General features: G+C 36.6%; 1 protein-coding gene across 5 annotated transcripts in view; it reads left to right on the top strand.

The window, feature by feature from the left end:
* Window positions 1–22200, top strand: part of LOC131062608 (ATP-dependent DNA helicase Q-like 5) — a 255361-nt gene that overhangs the window by 161854 nt on the left and 71307 nt on the right. For all 5 annotated transcript variants that reach the window (XM_057996307.2, XM_057996308.2, XM_057996309.1 and 2 more), the window contains 2 exons: window positions 3841–3969; window positions 4078–4253. In XM_057996307.2, the coding sequence (XP_057852290.1) occupies window positions 3841–3969; window positions 4078–4253 (305 nt within the window). The remainder of the gene's footprint in view (window positions 1–3840; window positions 3970–4077; window positions 4254–22200) is intronic.

Below are 22200 nucleotides of genomic sequence, written 5' to 3' on the forward strand. Positions count from 1 at the left end.
TGATGACTCATAAGACAAGAAATAGCTTACATTTGACTCTAAATGAGCTTTTTTTTATGGGTACAACATTCCTTGGGGTGAGCACTTTTTTTTCCCAATATTTTGTAATATCCTCAAATGTCATCACAAATCTTTTTGGTTAATAGTAATGCTGAATATTAATGCTGCATGTGGGCAGAATTGAGGACATAATGGGGATATTGTGATGAATACAACACATCTCAATAAGATAATCAAATTGGCCAACCAAAATCCTAGATATGGGAGGTTAATGTGCCAACAAGTCTGGATGCAAAAAATGTTAGCAAAGTCACTTTTAGGTGTATTCAAATCCTCAAAGAACCAATATGTCATTTGACAATTTTTGTTTGAGAAGTTTGTCTTACTAAGCATAGAAAGTGTTTAGAAGTGTAGAAGAAACTCACTCTTGCTAATGATCAGAAGTTTAAGGAATATGCTATCCGCAGTTTTCAAAGGCATTCATGACAACCTTTATAGGTAAAAGGAAATTATCTTGGTTAGGATGATTTTTCGCTTGCTCAAAGAGTCATTGCACAACACTAATATGAGATAATGGTCAAGTGGCTGCTGATAGGGCTACCCAATTAGATCTAATAAGGTTAATGAGGTTAACTTGTCTTGTTTAGTGTTGATTAAAAGCAAAATATCAGGCAACTTAAGGATACAAGAACTGCATTTGTAGAATGTTTGAGAGTTTTATAAAGACATTGAGAGTTTTAGTACTCTGACTGTGATTGTACAGGCTTGTAGCATGTAATAAAGTGTTAGGTAATCCTTGGCTGTGTACCTAGATGTACTAAGTGTAATATTCTCTTAATTTTTTTTTGTTTTTTGGCAATAAGAATTACAAGGCAAACACCATAACCCGTTAAGGTTAGAGAAATAATCCAAACTACTGAAAGGGAACCCTTCCACCTTTTGTTCACCGAGAGCCCAATCTGGGAGGGTGAGAGCATACGGTGTTCCGGGGATCGTTAGCAGCATAAACCAAACTGAAAATTACAATGCACGGGCGGCAAGCCAGCCCCTTCTGCTTATCCAGTAGGAAAGAAACTAAACTTCTTGGCGGTAAACCAGCCAAGGGAAACAACAAAAACCTAGAATTCAATCACTCTACTGCGTATTTCAGCGGGAGGACATTACATAAAGCTATCACTCTACCGCATATTTCAGTGGGAGGACAATACATAAAACTTATCACTCGACCACTTATTCAGTGGGAGGACTAAGTTACAAATACCAGAAAATAGGCGGCAAGCCTGCCCACTTGTTCAGCGCGTATGCTTACAATTCAGAAATTGGTTGATAGTACTATTATTCAACCTTACAAAATATAGGAAGGATAGAATAGAAGAGATTGCTGAATCATAGAAGATATTATCACCAAACCAGCTCAACACCAACTTCCTAAAATCTGATATAAATAATAGTAGGCTGGCAATGCATAACCAACAGCATTGAATCACACTAAAATGCTCATATCTCACTCAAAATACCTTCAAATCACCCCAAATCACATCCAAACTGACACTAAGAACCAAGCGACTAAGAACGAATTGAAATGGAGCTTCTAAACATCCCAAAATGCCAAGCATGCATCTAAATGCACTCCCAAAAACCCACGCCCAAGATGAAAAGTACGATTTGCAATATAAAAACAAAGACTCCAAATTAAAGGCTGCAAACTTACAAAACACATCGTCTATAGCATAGAAGTTGTTCGAGCCAATACCCAGAATGATAGGTCGTACATGCAGGGAGGTAGGAACGAAACTTCGCTTCAGCCACACAGGAACCAGCAACACTGAAAATTACAGCAGCAACCCAACTTACTCAAATCCTCACACGCAAACCACTAGAACACCACAAAATCCACACAAAAGAGCCTCAGCTAGGAGTGATGTCTCACACTCGAAACTGCAATTGAAAAGTCTAGGAGGTTTTCACCCTTGAAGAAGCCTAGAATCAATCCGACAACATTACATTATATTTTCTTTTTATGATCAAATGAGAGGCCAAGCACTTGTATAAATAGGTTTCCAAGACTGAAATTCAAATTCAAATGCCTCCAAATTCTCCCTCAAATTTGCATTTCATTTCCCCCATGGTGGACCCAAGAATGGCGCCATATCCAAGTCAAAAACACGCCTAGGAAGAAGACCACGATTTTTGGCATGAAAGTATACTTTGTCAAATAAAATAAAGTCCCCTCAATCACTTAGGCGTCCCTCCTTAACACAAAATAATTTGCCTAGGTAGACTTAGGAAAAAATCATATTATGCACAATTCCCAATATCAATAATCAGTAATAAAATAATTAAATATTAAACCTTGGGATAAGCAAATAATATTTAATTAAATAACTTATAACTCCAATACTAATTATCACAAAATCAAGGATGAAGCTGAGCAATGAAGACCACTGAACTGTGTTGGATCGGGACCATATCCAAGACTGCCAAAAATAGAAATGCCCAAACTGCCACTTACTAAAATTAGTAAGTCATGAAATACTGCTTCGACAATCATGATCTTCGCACCCAGTGAAAGAGCTTGGAAAGTTCAGTAAGACTGCACCATCCCGACATCTAAACCCTAACTTACTAAAAATAGTAAGTTCACATTTCACCAAAGAGTCAACTGCATGTTATGCCACACTGGAGACCATAGAAAACCTAGAAGGAAACCACAAACAGAACTAAAGAATTCCCTCCTGACTAACCTTGACAAGCTCGAGCAGAACTCCATAGAAGATGGAAACCCTAATTCTCCTTTCCACATAGCCTACGGGTCTCCAAAATAGGCCAATGGACCACTGAATGCATCATCACTTAGAAGGGGACATTACACTAAGGTTGTAGTCTAGAGGGACATAGGGACTTATTGGCAGATCATACCGATATATATATTTGAATCTTTCTTTAACTAGGTTGCAGAAAAGATTGCACCATTACAGGGAACTAAATTACTGCAAATCATTATTTCAGATTGTATGAAAAGTAATAAAAACAAAAGGGAAAATAAATACTTGATGTAAAGAATGATTAGGAACAAAATCGGAGTGTCATTGTTTTAGTTCAGTAACAACATTAGAATATGCTAATTTCTATAATAATGAAACTATCAATCTCGTATTAGGTTTAGAAAACTATAATGGATCTGCATACACATTTAAGCGAAGCTTCTTTTTACTCTTATTCATTCAAGTGGTTTTCTTTCTTTTTTTCTGCTGTCTATTCTGAAACTGCTCAGATCCTAAGATTGCTTCCAATTTACAGCTGCCATATGTCATCTCCTTGCCTATTTTTGTGTATATTAACTAAACCTTTGATCTAACTTTAAATTTTACCTTTGAATGGACACTATATTTTCATCATGTCAATGCATAGGAAATATACATTTGCAATAATTTTCCAACACAAAAGGCAAGCCACTACTGGAGCACTGTCAAATTTTTAGTAGGACACTTAAAAAGATGATCAAAGAACAAAGTAGCATATCTCACATGTTAGGATCTCAACATTTGTAATTTTTGCAAATGGGATGTTGCCTCTTCTCATTAGTGAACACCAAAAGCTGTTTGAGTATGAACACGGCACATCAAGTTAAATTTCACTTTCCTTAGGTTTTATGTAGGAAGAAGTCAGCTCTTAGGCTATAGTCAAATTATATAATTGCAAACTTCTAATGGTAGTATCTGCTACTTTTTACTGTCTATATTGCTGTAATTTGAAATTTCTTATTCACGAATGAGTAAACATACAGTCTTATTTTTTCCAAGCAGTCTTATTTTCTGATTGTTATCTCTTATACTTCAGTTTTTAGGAGAGATCTCGTATGAGATGAAGGATCCTGCATTCTGCTATATCCCTTTGAAAGTACCAGAAGATATCTGCTCACTTACAAAATCTATCACATCACGATTGGCTGAGGTTGAAGTTTCTAAGGTAATTGAAATCCCTTTCATGTATTTGGATTTCTGATTTCCATTGATGTTCTAGACATTTTACTTTCTATATTTTCATATCTACATTCTCATAATTGAATTTGATCAGATTCAGAAGATAGATGCAATGTACACTGCAGCAATGAATGCTGTAAAATATTCAAAACAATATGATGGCTCTGGGATTTCTCTTCAGCACTCTTATTTGCAAAGGATAACAGAGGACTATTTTAACTCTGAAAATTGTCTTGATGCAACCTTGTCAAATAGGATTCAAGTCAGCAGGTAAGGGTGACTCTGGTTTGTTCTGTGATAAATATCATTGACATTTATAATAAATTGTGTTTTTTAATCCTGGTAGGGAACATGCTTTTGTTCTGTGAGAAAAATTGATGATTATAAAATATCAGATATTAATATGTTTATGCATACTTTTACTATAAGACAAATACCATATCTTTGATTATTTATATATCCTTTGTGTATTCTCCAGCTTCTACTCAATTTTATCATGACAAATAGATGATATGAGAGACACAAGATCAAGAGAATGAAAAAATACTAGATCTTTTGCCTTAATCATTGTAGTGACCGCAAATCAAAACCCAGCTCACCTGGAAAATTTTTTGCATGTGAGGCACCAAACGGCTCGCAAAAACCCCTGATAAAAAAACTTGCACAATAGCCTAGGAAAACAAATGGTGAAATCTTATGCTCTAGCCATTGCAAGTAGAAATCAAGGATGTGGATTTATCCTTCGATAAGATCCGTATATGATTTCCAGCTACTGAAAAGTCTGTCTAAAGGCTTGGCATAAAAAATCTTTAACTAATGGCTGTCAACATAACTAGGATGTAGTGCGATTTTAATTGGAAAAGAGGCGTGATTTAACTCATACCAAAGGCATAGCACGATTTCAGGAACAACTCCCGATTTTCACCTTTTGTTGCAATTGGTAAATTTAACTAACCCCTTGCTTTGATACCATATTGCAAAAATTAATGTAACACGATATTTTAATATTCTATTAAATAAGAGGATACAATTACAAAGTGGTTCATCTCCTTATATAGAGATTGGAGAATGAAACCATGGAAAAGGATAAACATGACATGACATCCAATGCTAAAATAGCGAACTATTGAAAAAGAAAGAAAAATGCTTGCCACTAGGTGACTTTTTTACAAGTATAAGTCTCATCGTCTAATAATTATTTAATGTTATTGTAGTAGATATCCCATGGGGTTTTGATCCCTATACACCAATTGTATAATCCTATCCAACAAACACCTAAATATAAAATTTTTACAAAATGAGCAAATTTTATCATTCCAAGAAAGGAATTGAAATTGGAGTTTGAAAACTTACATTGATGATCTCCTTCATGCTTTGAAAAATCTATCATAAAATATGGTCTTCACGACTTTCTCTGCCTCAGCTTTCTTGTAGTAAGGACTCTCTAACCACCTTTTGTTCACAAACATGCACCTAAGGTTGGTCATGTAGCTAATATGCTCTACAAGGTGAGGAAATTAGTGGCAAAGCATGTGACTCTTGATCACATGAGATCCTTGCCATTAGTGTGCTCTCTCATAAGACTTAGGACCTATGTGTGGTTGTTGATGCACTTTGTGATATTCCTTGCATCTTAAATCATATGTTTCATCTAGCTTGTTTCCCTATGTCGTCAAGGTGTAGGTCAAGACAATGGGCAGCACAAACTAAAGGCTCCGAAACAATGCTGGGTGCCTGTTGTGACCATTACACACATCGCCCCATTAAAATGGGGACCCCCTCTTTTTTGCTTTTGTTTCGCCTGTTCTTCTCTCTGCTTTAGGGTTTTGAATTAAATGAGTGAGTCGTCTGGATTAGGGTTAAGCTTTAGGAGTGGCCTTTTGATATTTTCAAGCCGAGTCCAGTCTAATTTTGAAAGATTATTGAGCATCCTCGTTGAGATTGCAATTTTGAATTAGCTTGAGTCTGTCAGGAAGTTGAGTATGTCTCAGGATGGGTCCAGTTAAGATTTTGAAGGCACATTCAAGTTGGGTCTAAGTGATAGCATTTTAATGATGGGATTGTGCAATTTTGTCCGGGTGAATTTTGACCAAATTTTTGAAGGTTTACTAACTTGCCCCTAGCCTTGGAAATGACTTAATTTTGCCTTGTCAAGTGATTAAAAACCAAAAATGTGGATATTTTGGCCTACAAAGGTGAAATCGCTCCTGTCCCTCACCCAGGGACCAGGGCGAAAATGATATTTGGTGCATATTGGTTATTGACTTGTTTAACTTGTTTTGTGCAGGGTCGCCGGGGGATACAATCAAACGTGAATTGAAGATTTTGAAGGTTTTGAACAAAATGACAAGTTTTTTTAAGTTTAGGACCAAATCGCTTCTGTCCTTCACTGAAGGACCAGGGCGAAAAGGTTTTCTTAAGTCATTTTGGGCCTTAGTTGATCGAAATGGAGCATCAAGGACGCAATGAAAGATGAAACAAGCATAAAGGAGTATCCAGACTTGGTCCTTGGCAACGGAAGGTTGAGCCTTTTACATGGCAAGACAAGTTCGCTCCTGTCCCTCTCCCAGGGACCAGAGCGATTTTCCTCAAACACAACTTCTTGGACATTTTTTGGATTTGGACTTTTATTCATAACTTGCGAAATGATGGTATCTTCCCCAGCAAAGGAAATTTGAGATGATAATTATGAAGATTTGACCCTAAGGACCAGAATCGCTCCTGTCCCTCACTGAAGGACCGAAGCTTGTTTTTCAAAGTTACACTGTCCTTGCAGGATCCAGACATTTTTTTGAGTAGAAGAGGTCAAGGGGGGCACGTTTTGTCCATTGAATATAATTTGAGCGACCAACTAACAAGGAAATATGCTAAAATGACAAGGATCGCTCCTGTCCCTCACTGAAGGACCGGAGCTTGAATTCCAAACTTACGTTGTCCACACAAGAGTTAAGTGATTTTGCGATTTAAGGAGGTTGGGAGAAGAAGGCTTTGTTCATTGAATATAACTTGAGCCGTCTACGAAGTTGAAAATCAACCCAAATTGGCTAAGGCGCTCCTGTCCTTGACCAAGGGACCAAAGCGAATATCAAAGGTAGCTCCTGTCCCTCTCCTAGGGACTAGAGCGATTTTTCCTCGAGACATGTTTTTGGCCAAGGTAAAGCGAATTTCAAGATTGATATGAAGGAAAGAGGGCATAGTCACTCCATTTGAAGATAATTTTGAAGGTTGCAAAACGTGAAGTGAGCCCATAATGGCCAAGGCGCTCCTATCCCTCTCCAAGGGACCAGAGCGATTTCCTCATAAGGCAAATTTCCCGCAAAGTTAGAACGAATTTTATGTTGGAGATGAGTGAAAGAAGGCACAATCAACCCGTTGAAGACAATTTTGAAAGTTGGCGAAACACAAGTGAGCTTATAAATGCAAGCTCGCTCCTGTCCCTCTCCAAGGGACCAGGGCGAAATATAGATTGTCTAGATTTCCCTTCCAAGTTTGGTCGGATCCAAGCCAAGGCGCATGATGAAAATGATATTAGGAATGCTTCGAAGAGGAACAAAGTTGCAAAGACCATGAGAACTTGATGGAATGGCCAAAGCGCTCCTGTCCCTCTCCAAGGGACCAGAGCGAAATATTCAAGTATGCCCAATTTTAAGGTGCTACTTTCGTTTCAAACATTCAGGATGGAGTAAACAATAACATTTTATGCCTTGAAGACAATTTGATATCAATATGATTGAGGATTTGCGCCATGGACTAAAGTTCGCTCCTGTCCTTCACTGGAGGACCAGGGCGATTTCTATTAAACTAGTCATTTCCTTCCAAAACCATATCAAGGCGAAGTCATGCAAGGTCCGAAATGTCTTTAGGAAGATGATGAATAAGGGATTAACGTCAAAAGTCAACAAATTCAAGCTCAAATGCAAAGTTCGCTCCTGTCCTTCACTGGAGGACCAGGGCAAAAATGGTTCTTAGGAGCATTCGTCCAAAAAATTGAATGGATCAAACTCGAAATATTCAAGTAAAATGCAAGGTCCGAAATGTCTTTAGGAAGATGATGAATAAGGGATTAACGTCAAAAGTCAACAAATTCAAGCTCAAATGCAAAGTTCGCTCCTGTCCTTCACTGGAGGACCAGGGCGAAAATGGTTCTTAGGAGCATTCGTCCAAAAAATTGAATGGATCAAACTCGAAATATTCAAGTAAAATGCCATTTTGGGCGTCCAGGATGAAGTGTTGAACGTGAAAAACAAGAATTACAAGGCTAAAATGCATGAGGCGCTCTTGTCCCTCACCAAGGGACCAGAGCGATATTATTGATGTCCCAAATATCTCCCATGCTAGGCGCTAACACTTTTTGAATTGCATTAAATGCCAAATTCGATAAAACTTTGAAATATTTTTAATTAAAATTGGGATTTAATGAGTTCGCATAAGGCATTTAATAATTGAATTTAGCCTTTTTAAAAAATCGAAATTCAATTGCAAAGGCATTTAATTAATTAATTAAATTATTAAATGAAAGGAGTGCGCTTGGGGTTTATTTTAAATATTTTATAAAGGTCGGCCTCCTTTTTATTTAATTTTGTTTATTATTTGCTTCATTTCCACCAAGTCGGCCTATTGGAAATTGCCAAGGTGAGCGCCTATATAGTGGAGGGGTGTTGAGCGATTTTAATCCATCATTCATTCATTTGTTCAAATGCGATTTGGAGAAGCCATAGAAGGAGCGAAATCTCATCCAAGGAGAGGTGCGAATCTTGATCCAAGGAGAGGTGCGAAATCTCAATCCAAGAGGGAGTGCGAACTTTGTTGGAGGTAGAGCGAATTGTTCCTCAAGACGTTGAAAACCCACAAGGTGGTGAAGTTGATGAAGGAGGCGCCTTTGCTAGAAGATTTCGATCTTCATTTTGCCTAGCAAATTCCTTATTGTTTGCATCTTTCTTTTTTTAGAGCTAATTCTCCAAGAAAGGTATGGCAAGATCTTCCTAGCCCAATTTTGAAATTTTGAAAATTTGAATTTCCAATTGCATAATCGTCGTATTTAGGAAATGATAATTCAAAGATTTATCATGAAGTTTCCTAAATTTAAAGCTTAAACTTAATCTATATTTTTACGTTCCAAGGTATATTGCTCATTTTGAAATGTTGTGTAGGTGTCAAGATGGCGACCCCAAAGCCAGGAGCATCCACCAGCCGTCCAGCCCTCATGAAGGAAGATCAAAGGAATGAAGAAATGGAGACCAAGATCGTGTCGAAATGGAACAACATTGGAGATACCAACTTGGGAAACTTCAGTGTGAAGAAGTTTCGAGAGGTCGCTTACATCGGAAAGCCATCACCTGTCGCAAGGAGAATAATTGAGAGTGGCATTATCAAGGCGACCGGCTTCCCTCCAACAGTCCAGTGCCATGAGCTGATGATCGAGTGTGCTCGCCATTATGACCCACAGTCAAGATCGATCGTGTCCAAGGAAGGAAACACTTTGGCTTATCTTTCAGATGAGGCTATCAGTGAAGCTCTCCATCTGCCAGAACATAAAGATATGATTTACAAAAGCTTGGAAGGAGCTAGATCCATGTACGAAGATGATCCAGACACTTGCTTGAGCATCATCAACAAGAATTGGCTACTCAAAAGTCGTCCTCGCTTGAGCAAGATTCCCAACACACCACATAGGATCGACTTCCAGGAGGAGTACAGAGATTTGATAACCTTACTCAATCGAGTTACAGGGGCTCCTCAAGCCTTCTATTTTGAGAAGTGGATGTTCTTCTTCATCCAAGTGATAGTTCAAGGAAAAGGAACAATTCATTGGGCTTGAATTATTAGCCATTGCTTGGATGTACAGTTGAGAAGACTGAAGGCTACTAAATCCTTCCACATGAGCTCGTACATCATGTATGCCTTGATCAGGAGTTTTGAATATGCAGGATTACCTCACAGAGGATCGATTGGAAGAGGACCTGGAGAAGTCAGAGTTTGTGAATCTTATGTTCATTTGCATCATCCACCTGGGAGTAATTACAAGTTAGTCAATGATACTTTCACAATGAACATCACTAGGACACTGCGAGGCGGGATTCATAATCGTCTGTCTCAGGAGGCACAAGAACTTGTAAAGAGGTATGGTGCTTGGTTTATCCAATTTCAGAAGTTTACATATATCAGAGTTCATGGGTGTCCTTCACCTCCATATATGTTGCCAAGATATCCGACAGACCGGATAGTACTACTTGAGGTGACTAGGCAGTTGGCAGCTTATGCGAAGGCATTCAGACACAGGCATGGAAATGGGATTCCTGTACCTATCATACTAGGAAATTCAGTTGAGGTATGTCCTAATGTTCCAGCTTTAGATGATGCAGAAAGGGAGTTGGCCTTATATTCATTTTCATTCTTTTCATTGAGAGAGAATTTTGATCCTTATGGGCATATAGAGGAGACAGTTGGTAGAAAATACAAGCATGAATGTCAGGTAGAAGACCTTTGGATGAATCTCTCAGATGATTTAGAAGGGAAAAGAAAGATGCATTCCAGATTGCCTTTGGATTTCATCAGGAAATGCAAAGTTTACAGAGTGGCCGATCAAGCTCAGGACAGTGGCAGGCACCTCCAATCCTCTTATGATAGAGAGGACAAGGCAGTAAAGATAGATTGGAATGAACCTGAGGTTGTGGACTTGAAAACTTTGATGGCTCCAGTTTTGTCCTGTACTCGCAGATGGGTTGATGTGCAACATCAAAAGTTGAGAGAGCAAAATATATCAATGACTTTTACTTTGGAGGAAAGGTCGGCAGAGGGAGCAAGCGTAAGTGAGGGCCATCCTCATCCTAGAAGCACAAGCGAAGGCAATCCTCACCCCATAAGCGTAAGTGAAGGCAATCCCCATCATAGAGGTGCGAAGAGGAAGGAAAGCCCTGAGAAAAGAGAATCTTCCAAGAAGAAGCAAGAGGCCAATCGAGATCGCTCATCCGGCACATCTTCTCGACAAGAGAAGAGGACACTTGAAGTTGAGGAATCTATGGAGTCAATGGTTCAGAATGATAAACCTGAAGAAGGACAGGCATCTCAACGATCATCAAGTCAATCTCCCCAGGTCAATGAGCTACATGAAGACAAGGATGATGATGAAGTGACATCTCTCCGGAAAGAAGAGTCACTACCTAAAGAAATACAAGTTAGAGAGACAAGGTCCGCCATTCCAGATTGGTTGAAGGAGAGATTAACAAGGGTAATTGTGATCGAAGACGAAGATAATGTGATTGATTTAGACAGCCTTGTTGGAGATTCTCAGGGAGTAACAGAAAAGAGGAAGGCCACCAAAATGTCCAAGATGATCAGAGATGAGACGGGGTCCAGGAAGTTGCAGATAGCTACACCGGCAGTGGACAAATATGAAGGTGAGATCCTTGTAGAAGAATATGATGTAGAAACTGTTGAGCTTGGTCCACTCACCACCGAGCAGGCATTAGATGAGGCAACTGATTCATTTGAGGCACTTAAAGATAAACTTAAGGAAGAGATGGAAAAGAGTATAAAACTTGAGAGAGAGGTCAGTGCTTGGAGAGGCTACTTTAGTCACCTCAGTCAGCCTTTGGGACGTCAGGATCCAGCAGTATCTCCTGTGCAAGCACTTCCCCTTGAATCAGTTGGTGAAGCAGAGAAAGTTAAGAGCTTGGTCCAGCTTATGAGCTTTTGGATTGACAAATCCCATACAGTTGCTGTTGAGTTTGCAACAAGAATGATGCAGACCATTCATCGGGCTATCCAGGTCCTTGAGATCATCCACAACCTAATGATAACAGTAGCCGCCTTTGCTCATACTAAAGATGTTATCATTCCTGTTCTTCAAGTAATCAGGCAAACACCAAGAAAGATTTTAGCACAAGAAAAGATAATGGATGGAGGAGCTCATAATTTGCTCCAGTGGTCTACTTTACTCCAGATGAAGGAAGTTCTCTTCGAGGACACCAGCACCAAATGCAATCAAGTAGAGGAGGTCATCCATCCGATCCAGGACAAGGTGTTTGGGGTTTTATGTACTATTCTTGGCAGAAGGATCCAAGTTGAGACAGATGTGGATCTTCAAGAATTGGAGGAAAGGGTCAAGGTCATCTTTTGCAAAGATGAGAATGTGATTACAGATGAGCAAAGAGATCAAATGTTTGCTACTATGCTCCTGATTGAGAAAAATAAGGAACTCGAACTTGAATGGGATGCAGCTCTTCTCAAGGCCTTTGATCAGATTATTCATTTGGAGGAACGAATGAGGAATCTTCCTGAGATTCCTATTACTGAGATCGAGGGAATCGTGTCCAGATTCATTGCATATGCTAAAAAGGAGCATTGGAAAGGGAATAAGGTTCTAGAAGAGAGGTTGTTATAGATGACATGGCACCTTAATTATCATTGGTCTATGTTTCCTAGATTTTTGTGCCAAATTAAATATTTGGCTATGCATTTAATATTGTGCAATAAAAAGGGAACTTTTGTAATAAAACCCTAATTAGGGTTTAGGTGTCAAAATCTCAGCCATTGATCTTCTTTTGATCTGGGCCTTTCATTGTAATTGAGGATGCTATATATACCCTCACTCATTTTCATTTTGTCATTAGAAATTAGAAATTAGAGATTAGAGAGAAAATAAGAAATAGTTAGAAGTTTAGAGTTTTGGAGAGAAGAAAGTTATTTTGTAGAAAGATTGAGCATTGAAGAAGGAATTTCAAGCAATTGTTGTCTATTTTGGCTTTGAGATCAATAAAATATTGAAGTTATGGTGTTTTATTGCAATTCTTGTGGCTATCTTCATGGTTGTTTACTTTCTTGAATCATTCTCAGTCGAAGTAGTATTTAAGTTTGAAGGACTAAGTGTTGGGCTTGATCTTGGTGAGATTCACGTTCCAAATCACTAGCTTCTCACTGATTGTGGGAACGCCTTGTGTGGTCAACTGGAGAGACTTGAATTACTTAAACCTTCAATCGTCATTGAGCTTTGGATATGTGCCTTTGTAGTAGTGTCCATGATCCTTGATGAATTGAAAATCATTTGTTACCTTAGAAGATCGCATCAATTTCAGTTGAGTTGTTATTTCATGGCAATATTGAAATTGGTAGAATCTTGCCCAGTCTAGCCTACATTGGGTCATTCATAGGAGTAGATTAGATTTTATCCCTTGTAAACTCTACCTTTTGATCTTTTGAGAACTTGTTAGTTTTAGGAAATTTTTGTTCCTGCAAATCGGAAGACGTAAGGCCCCTTGATGAAACAACATTCACAACGACCACTGGTGCGTATCCACACGTAGAGACCCTACATAAAAGAACATTGGAGTCACCCTGATTGATCCTTTTTTGTGACATCTTCAGCAATCAGAGGCTTTATTCAAGAGAGGATAAGGTACCCTTGGGTATTTTATTCTGTGTATGATTGTGTACAAAATACACGTCAACAGTGCCTTGCCTCTAGAAGTCTACAGCCTATGCAATTATATTGTTGGTCACTATTTGAATGACATTTTCCACTTCCACATCCATCATCACGTCATCAACATGTTGCATAAGGTCTCTACATTTTTAATTTCATTGAAAGCATCAATTGATTTAAAAAAGACTATATGCCTCACTAAAACCACTAAGAAGTTGATGAGAGTCCCGTTCCTACCATTTGTCCACTCATTAGATAAAATGGTGTAGCCTTTCCTTTTCAAAATTTCTTTTGTTCTTCTACTAGTAAGGATGTTTTTTCAACCTCATCCTACAATAATGGCCCATCAAGTCATGACGACTTGGGGTCTTGAACCCTTTAGATGCCATAGTCAACGCATTGACCATTTGCTTCCAATAAGGACTTGAAGCAACATTTGTCACATCCCCAATTTTTGCCCTTCCTTAGTGACAACATTTCTAGCAGGGTTGGTCTATTATCTAGTTCCAGTAGGCCAGTAGAGCGTGGAGGGAACCAACTCAGGGACTTAGAGAGTCATGCATGAGCCTTTCAGGTAGTTTACGACAGCTTCCTAAAATTTAGGGGGGATCCCTATTTTTTAGGGATTGACTGGGACTGGTCTAGGGGCCATCTGGAGACCTCTGGGAACGTTTTGGAGACTTCGAGTGCACCTCCTATTTTTTAGGAGGCACTCCTATTTTTTAGGAGGAACTCCCAATTCATTGACAGACCTTCCAGAGGTACACACAAGAGAGGAGGACCATTGGGGTTCAGTTTCAAGTTGACAGGGTTAGTCTCCTACTTTTTAGGAGCATCTCTAGATTTTAGGGGAGAACTACCAGTTGGCCTATGAGGTTCAAACATCCTTAACAGTCAGGTGGCTACAAGCAGTTTTCAGTTTTGAGCTCATTTGAGCAATTTATGAATAAATTGGGAAATATTTAAATATTTCCTATTGGGTTAAATAAATAATTATAAAGTGAATTATTATAATCACTTTATATTACAATAAAGTATAATAAAGTACCCATGGGGCACATTTACCTAGAAGTTATAACTTAAAATGGGGCCATTTTATATTATGATAAAGTAGATCCTTGGCTTAATTGGAACCAAGAGAAGGCATTATAATATGAAATTAAACATTGTTAATACATGAAATGAGAACCCTAATTCGAAATTAGGGTTAGGGTTGGGAAAAAAAGTGAATAAAAGAAGGAAAAGGTAGCCATTTGAGACATATTCGGGTTTATTTTTGACATCAACAACAGGTGGGAGCTCTGGAAAGGAGTATTCTACAGCAGATTGGCTTCCAAGAACAAAAACTCTTGGCAGATTAGGTAGCTGGACGAAAACCCAGCTTACCAGGTTATAATTGCAATTCACAATTCAGAAAAATCATTTCAAAAGAGGGTTGAATTCTGTGCACATTGACTGGTTTCAGTTTGGAAAGGAGTATATTTATTGTGCAGATTACAAATCCAGACCTTGGGTGGCAGATACCACTCACTTCAGACCTCCAGCATCAGCTGTACAACCTATAGTAGGAACTACGCTCTCCTACAGTCAGGTGCTAGGGTTTGGAGCCAAATCAAACCTTAGATCAGAGAAATTAATTCTGATATCTCAAATCAGACCCAAGGAGAGCCCTTACTTGTTAGTGGAATTTACCCAGGTGGCTGGATATTGCGGATCAGACCTATTACAGTCATTTGATGCTGATCCAGAACTCAGATCAGACCTGGAAATTCATATCAGTCTGATATCAGACCTGTCTACCTCAGTCTGGAAGCTCATACCATCTCCAAATAAGGCTCAACATCATCTACAACGAAGAGGAATCATTCTGGGTATGTGTGCATGGTCTGTAAACCCAAATCTTTAATTGGATTAAGTTTGTAACTGTTGTAACAGTCTGAAACTTTCATATCAGATTTGTTATAAGTTGTAATCAGACTTGATTTATATCAATTAAAGGCAAATTTGGGTGTGGTATACTTGATATGTGCTTATGCAGTCACTTGTTTATCATTTTTTGCATTAGTTTACATATTGGCATTGAGAAACTTTCAAACAAACATCAGAAAATATTCTTACACTCAGAAATCAGAACTGAAACACTCTTCATGCCAAATGTTTGACAAAATGTCAAGCAATCAAATCTGAAAATTTTGGGTCAAATTAGAGTGGGGATCTTTCAACATTAAACAAGATATTGTTACAGTACACAAATCTTGCACATGTCGACATTGCCTCATGCTACAATTCTTTATTCTATGTAGTACCTTACAAGGAAAGTTGTACACTAGGAATGTTACGAGGAATTAAAAAGATAGAAGTATTTTTCTCGCACTACTTGATTCTTGTATTTATGGCCCAATCAAAGAAGAGCCCCCTACAACTCCTTGTGACCCTATAGAAATATAAATTTGGTTTGGAGCTGCCATTGCCTCTTCTAGTCTCTTTTTCTTGTTTTCCTTTGGTTATATGCTACAATGAGTGCTTTCACCTCCTTCTCAAACTCCAGAGCAACTATTGTATATGGTGTAACATCTCAGCAAGGGATCTATGCAAGGTGATATTTGAATGGATTTATGCTTCTGGTCATACTCTTAGCGCACTGGATATAAATAACCTTTCCTCATGCTAGACCTTGTGTCCCATGTTTCTAGTTTGGACCCTTAGGTTTGCCACTAGTTTTTCTATTTTCAGAAGCCATATCCATTTTAGAAAAACAAAAAGGAAACTTAGCAAAAGGGGTACAACAAGAAAAATCAGTAATAAACTACTTAACAGCCTAAACTTAAAAAATAAAAATAAATAAATTTCTGCAGAAAAGATTCCCTTATTCCAGTTTGCATTTATTTGGAAATGTGTAAAGTATTACATTACAAGATCACTAGTATTTTCACTTTTTTGATGTCATATTTACCTTGCATTCCTACTATGGATTAATGCCAATATGCTCCATTTTGAACTAAAAATAAGTGTAATACATTTTAATTATTAAAGAAGCCAAGATACCATAATGGATAAATCTTTCTATGTTGATAGTGTCAATTCAAAGATCGATAGAACGTTGGATGTGGAAATTAGATGAATTTTCCATTTTTTGTTCATATTGCACATTTAAATAACTCACAAGCTTGAATTTTCATAGTTATAAATTTAAAATTGAAAGGTGCAATTTGTTTAATTGAAATTCTGTTTATATTGCAAGTTTAAATGACCTGTAGGATTGAATTTTGAAAGTTGCAATCATGAAAATTCAGGCCTCCAAGTTGTTTAACTGAAATTTTGTTCATACTGCAACTTTAAACAATTTGTAGGCTTGAATTATATGTGTGAAAATTCAACGCTTTTAGGCTTCAACATAGAAAGATGTTGAAGGATATTTGACTATAAAAATTACAACCTACAGGTTGTTTAAACTTGCAATACATATTATGAACAAAATTATGAAAACTCATGTAATTTTGTCATGACCCTTATTATTTAAATAATTATTTTTTAATAATTAAATTAATTGTGTATTTATTTAATTGTAAAATATGATTTCTTATTGCATGATTCTAATATTTTAATTAATATATGTATTTATTTTTATTTTTTAAATCTTAAATATAAATTATATTGATAATATTATAAAAAAATAAATTATTTTTTAACATATTTTAAATGAAAAGAATGTTTTTTTGGTTAAAGGACATGTTTTGTCATAAATAAAATTTCACTATAATATTTAATGTTTTATTTTTCATTTATTCTTTTAAAAAGCTTTTAGTTTATTTATACATATCTTATGCATTTGATACATGCAATTAATTAATAAAAATAAATTAAAACAAAAAGAATCATTTTAAGAAAAGAGAAACTTAAAACAAATGTTTCTATTAAGATATATTTAGAAACTTAACTTATAAAATTCATGTTATATATTAAGAAGTTTAATAAGAAAAAGTAAGAAAACTATCGAATATTTTTTTTAAGGAACAACTAAAATTTAGAAGGGGACTTATTCCATGTGAGCCTTAAAAAGAAGGCTTATTTAAAAATTAGGTAAAAAGTAAAACAAAACTCCTTTTCCACGTAAGAAAAGTTTAATAGGAAATTCATGCAAGGGAAAAAGGGACTTACCTCCGGAATTTCTTTGGATGTCAATATTTCATATCAATTCTCTCTTATCTGTTCGGTCAAGGGAATAGAATGAAAGGAGAAGGAAATTTGAGTGCCGCCTCGTAGAGGAAGTTAATCCTAGGCATAGGCAAGTTAATTTCACAGGCTATAAATTTGGCACCTTTGAACAATGATATACCTTCAAAGAATGTGGAGATTAGAGGGAAGAAGAAAAAGAGCTACCTTAATACAGGTATGTAGAATGACCATGTTCAGGATATTACGTTTTACATCTTCTTTGGTTTGAATTGCTTATGGCCTCCTCCCATCCATACGCATGACTAGGTATTATTAAACGGTATAGAACTTTTCTTTTAACTTCTAATCAGATTCAATCATGTTTGGATCAGATTCTTTTCTATTCAAATGGGTAAGGTTATTGTATCTCAATCCATTATTCTTTTCCTTTGTTCTCCATTTGTGGTTCCCACAATTTTAGGTGTCATTTACTTGACATCATTCATAACTGTAACAATGCTTAGAGTCGCAGCATCTAGATCGGTATTCACTAAGTACCGTAGAACAATTCTTGAACTGTTGTCAAACCATCCCACATAGTTTATTTGTGCATTTAGGTTTATACATTATCTAATCTTTCCACTGTATAAAGGATCTACAACCTCTCAAACAACCTTCTCTTATTTTTTGTGCTTCATATATTAGATATGCTCATTGTAAGAGTCGACACCTTGAAATTATTATGCTAATCATAATACATTATTCGACTCCTTAAGCTTAATGACAAATCAAAGTTTTGGTCCATCTAAAAGAATAATCCGTAATACAATTGCATTTTGATTCTAATTATCTTTTTTTCTTAAACCATGTTTGATGAAAACTTGAAGTTGGGTTGATACAACAATTGATCAAAAGTCTTGGCTTCTAGTGAATGAAAGGAATAAACCATTAATAAAGGAATCTTTAGGTTTTCTGAATCAAGAATATTGTAACCCGTTTAGAGGAAATTATCAGTAATATAATAAGAAAAGTACATTATTCAAAACTGTGTAAACCCTATTCAACATAGATGTATGGGTGCAAGGGGTTATTTACTTAAGTTATTTATGGTACCTAAAATTTAGTATGTGATAGAATCAACAAAAGAGAGAAGTCTTGAATGAGGTTTTAGGATCTTTATGATAAAATTCTAAGGTTGTATTCATTATTAATAAGATCATAATGAAAAAGATATCTTAAGGGTAAGAATACTTGTGTAGGAAAGAAATGCTTGCCCTCAATCATAAATAAACAAACCTTACCATTAGAATGAAGCTTATGCTTCACCAATGATTAGGGAACGTGTATTATAGTAATATGACTTGTTAGTATAGGACATGATTGATCTTTTATCTTAAAAGTTGACATTTCCTTAATTATTAAACATGATTTTTATAATAAGGGACGATCCTCTTATGTCTCCATACGTAGATATGTGGGTGTTAGTCCATGATAGCTTTGATGAACTTTATACCTAGGTTCTTGGATATATTCATTATGGAGTTGATTATCTTATATGTTCCTTATGGAGTTCTTGATTGTTTATGTGGATTATCTTTAGAATAAATGCAATTGAAGTTATATTCAAATCGTGAAGAGTAGACATGTGAAAATGTATAGATTTATGAAGATTACACGAGTTCTTATACACTCACATGTATCCTTGCATGCTCTTGTGTGCTGGAATATATGATCTCTAGTAAGATCTTGTACACTCTTGCATGATTTATGTTTTTTTTTAATGCAATCTTTGTGTTATTGGGATAAGCTTTAACATTCAATTGACCTTATTATTGAGAAGGATATCATATAGATATGCAATGTCTGTGCTTAACAAGTAAATGGTTTGATCCACCATCTTGTTTCATATATTGGAGGATATCTAATGCTTGCCAAAATACCCTAGAGAAACAAAGTTAACTAACATACTAATAGAGTTAATTTAAAAAAAAATATCATCTAATATAACATGTAACCATCTACTCATATGCAATAAACATACATTAACCTAATATGCACATATTTACATGAGCATTTAACCATATTCACATGTATCATCAACGCAAGCGGAAATAACACAAAATCACATCTATCTTCCCTAGGGTATCTCAATGCCATTACTTAAACTATCAACATAAGCAATAACATCATAATCACTATCACAATTCTGTGCATTCTAACTCTATCCTTAATTGTTCTTTCCATGCATAATATGTAAATCATTTCTAATCCATCTACCATGAATGCATATAATAACAATGCAACACTAATTAATTCCCCATTAGATTCATTTTAAGAACACCAAATATAAATGTTCCCTCTTTCATTATTCATTCCTTCTAACATCATTAATCCATTCCAAGCTGATCTTATTCACATTACTAATCCTTTCTTTATTATCTTAACATCCACATAATGCTAAGTACACGACAATTAATCCAATACTATTGTTTCCATTAATGAAACAAACTCAAGATACATTATGATACATCATATGATCTCTTACAAATGTCATAAACCACATCCTAAAGCATCATCTACAAATACATATCCATTATCCAATTACATCAAAGAGCATAGCTCTCAAGAACACATTACAAATACACTAATCTCATGGAATCCACAATAACAAATGTCATATGATCAAATACATCCATTTGCTACAATATCCATCCATAAGTGAAGGCACAATAATCCACATCCACGCATGAAACATCCAATGAAAAACATCCCAATGGAAGAAGACATCAAACCACTCGACCATGTGGAACCAAAGGAACCACCCCCCGTGCTAGGAGATGACACAAGGTCCCACACACACTCTAGACCTAGGTTGACACCTAACAACCAAAGAGACTCAACAATACCAATGTCGCAACAAGAGACAACTCAAGTATAAGCCAACACAACACATGGCTGATCATAGAAGATAGAAACTCCCAGAGGCGTACCAATCAATCAAGACGATCTATTACCAAGGATCAAGGACACATGTAGGAGTGGAGTGTCATCACATGCTATCCTCACAAAGAAGGAGACCACCTTGATAGACATGTCTCTGCATGCTATCCTCACAAAGAAGGGCATCATCCCAATAAACATGTGGAGCCATCTCAACCTATGAGAGAACAAGGGAGATTGACTTGCCATCACCATGGCCTTCCCAAGCTTATCCTAAAACATCCTCCCTAGGACTAAGTCTTGGGGCTCACATCCATTATTATCTTGTTTAGGTGAATTCTATTTACCCAACCCATCTAATTAATTATTAATGTTATCACTTATTTAAATCAAGGAAAACTTTCAATGTGCCCTGGTGGTCTAGACTCTAAGCATCCTTACTAGGAACCTCCTAGTAGCCTATCTCTCACGACTCCGATCATCACATGAAAGCCCACTCCCCCTAATCAGTTTCCAAGACCTGAAGGAAAAACAACAACAATAACAAGGAGGTTCATATGCAACATCAATAAATAATCCAAATAACATGACCAATCAGCAATGCAATCCAATTAGCAAAGTGCCAATCAATGCCAATGCATATAATCAAGAGCCTCAATAGAATCACTTACAACAAGTAGCCAATGTAGTGCATAAAACCATCCAAATCGGCCATATATATATAAATAAACCCTCAACAGCGAGGCTCATCAACTCGTTGGAGCAAATCATGAACATAACCTCAATAGCAAGGCATCTCAACTTGTTGGAGTAGTAAACAAATTCTACGACAAGGCCAAATCAACTTGTCGGAGCCTTAATACAATAAAATAATTAAATCTGAACATATACAACACTGGAAAATCTCAAAAAACAACTTCACAAGCCTCTGGTACGCAAACAAAACTGAGAAAATCGACTCAGAATTCCAAAATCGACTCAGAATTCCAAAATCATCAAAAACACAGAAATAAGTTAGAATCGCGCATTTGTGAAACAAAATAGCGCATATGTTAAATAGTGTAGTGCCTTCGTTAATTAGTTTAGTGCTCTTATCAAATGAAACAACGTATTTGCAATAAGTTTTAGCGCATACACTAAACAATAGCGCATTTACTAAATGCGACAACTCTTTCGACCAACAAATTATCACATATATATAATACAATAGCGCTTTCAAAGAAAACTCGAGCGCATACACTAGTTTAGCGCTTTTGCTCTGAAATACAAATGGAAAATGAAAATACGACAAGGCATAATAAATCACGAAGGCTGAGATAAGTGCTGAAAACATCACAAACATAGATGCTTGGAAGAGAAGAAAACAAGGGACCAAGCTAGATACAAAAATGGACTCGATACATGAAATCGATGAAACTCCCAGATGGAGTCTCACAGTAAAGCCGAACCAACAAATTCTTAGAGAGTAATGATAAAACTCTCCCAATCCCTTGAGTAACAAACCTTAAACCCTAAACTGAGGCATTGCATTCAAATTTCATCCACTCAAAGCAAAGCAACTAAGGACATCAAGATATGCATTACAAACATCAAGACTCTGCAGATGCCGTTCACGGCAAAATGAAATCAATAAGAACTTCATATAAATATTTTCCCCAAAACCATATGATAAAACTATGTTGCAAATTTATATTGAATAGT

This window comes from Cryptomeria japonica, chromosome 6 (genome assembly GCF_030272615.1).
Source record: "Cryptomeria japonica chromosome 6, Sugi_1.0, whole genome shotgun sequence".
Lineage (NCBI taxonomy): Eukaryota > Viridiplantae > Streptophyta > Pinopsida > Cupressales > Cupressaceae > Cryptomeria > Cryptomeria japonica.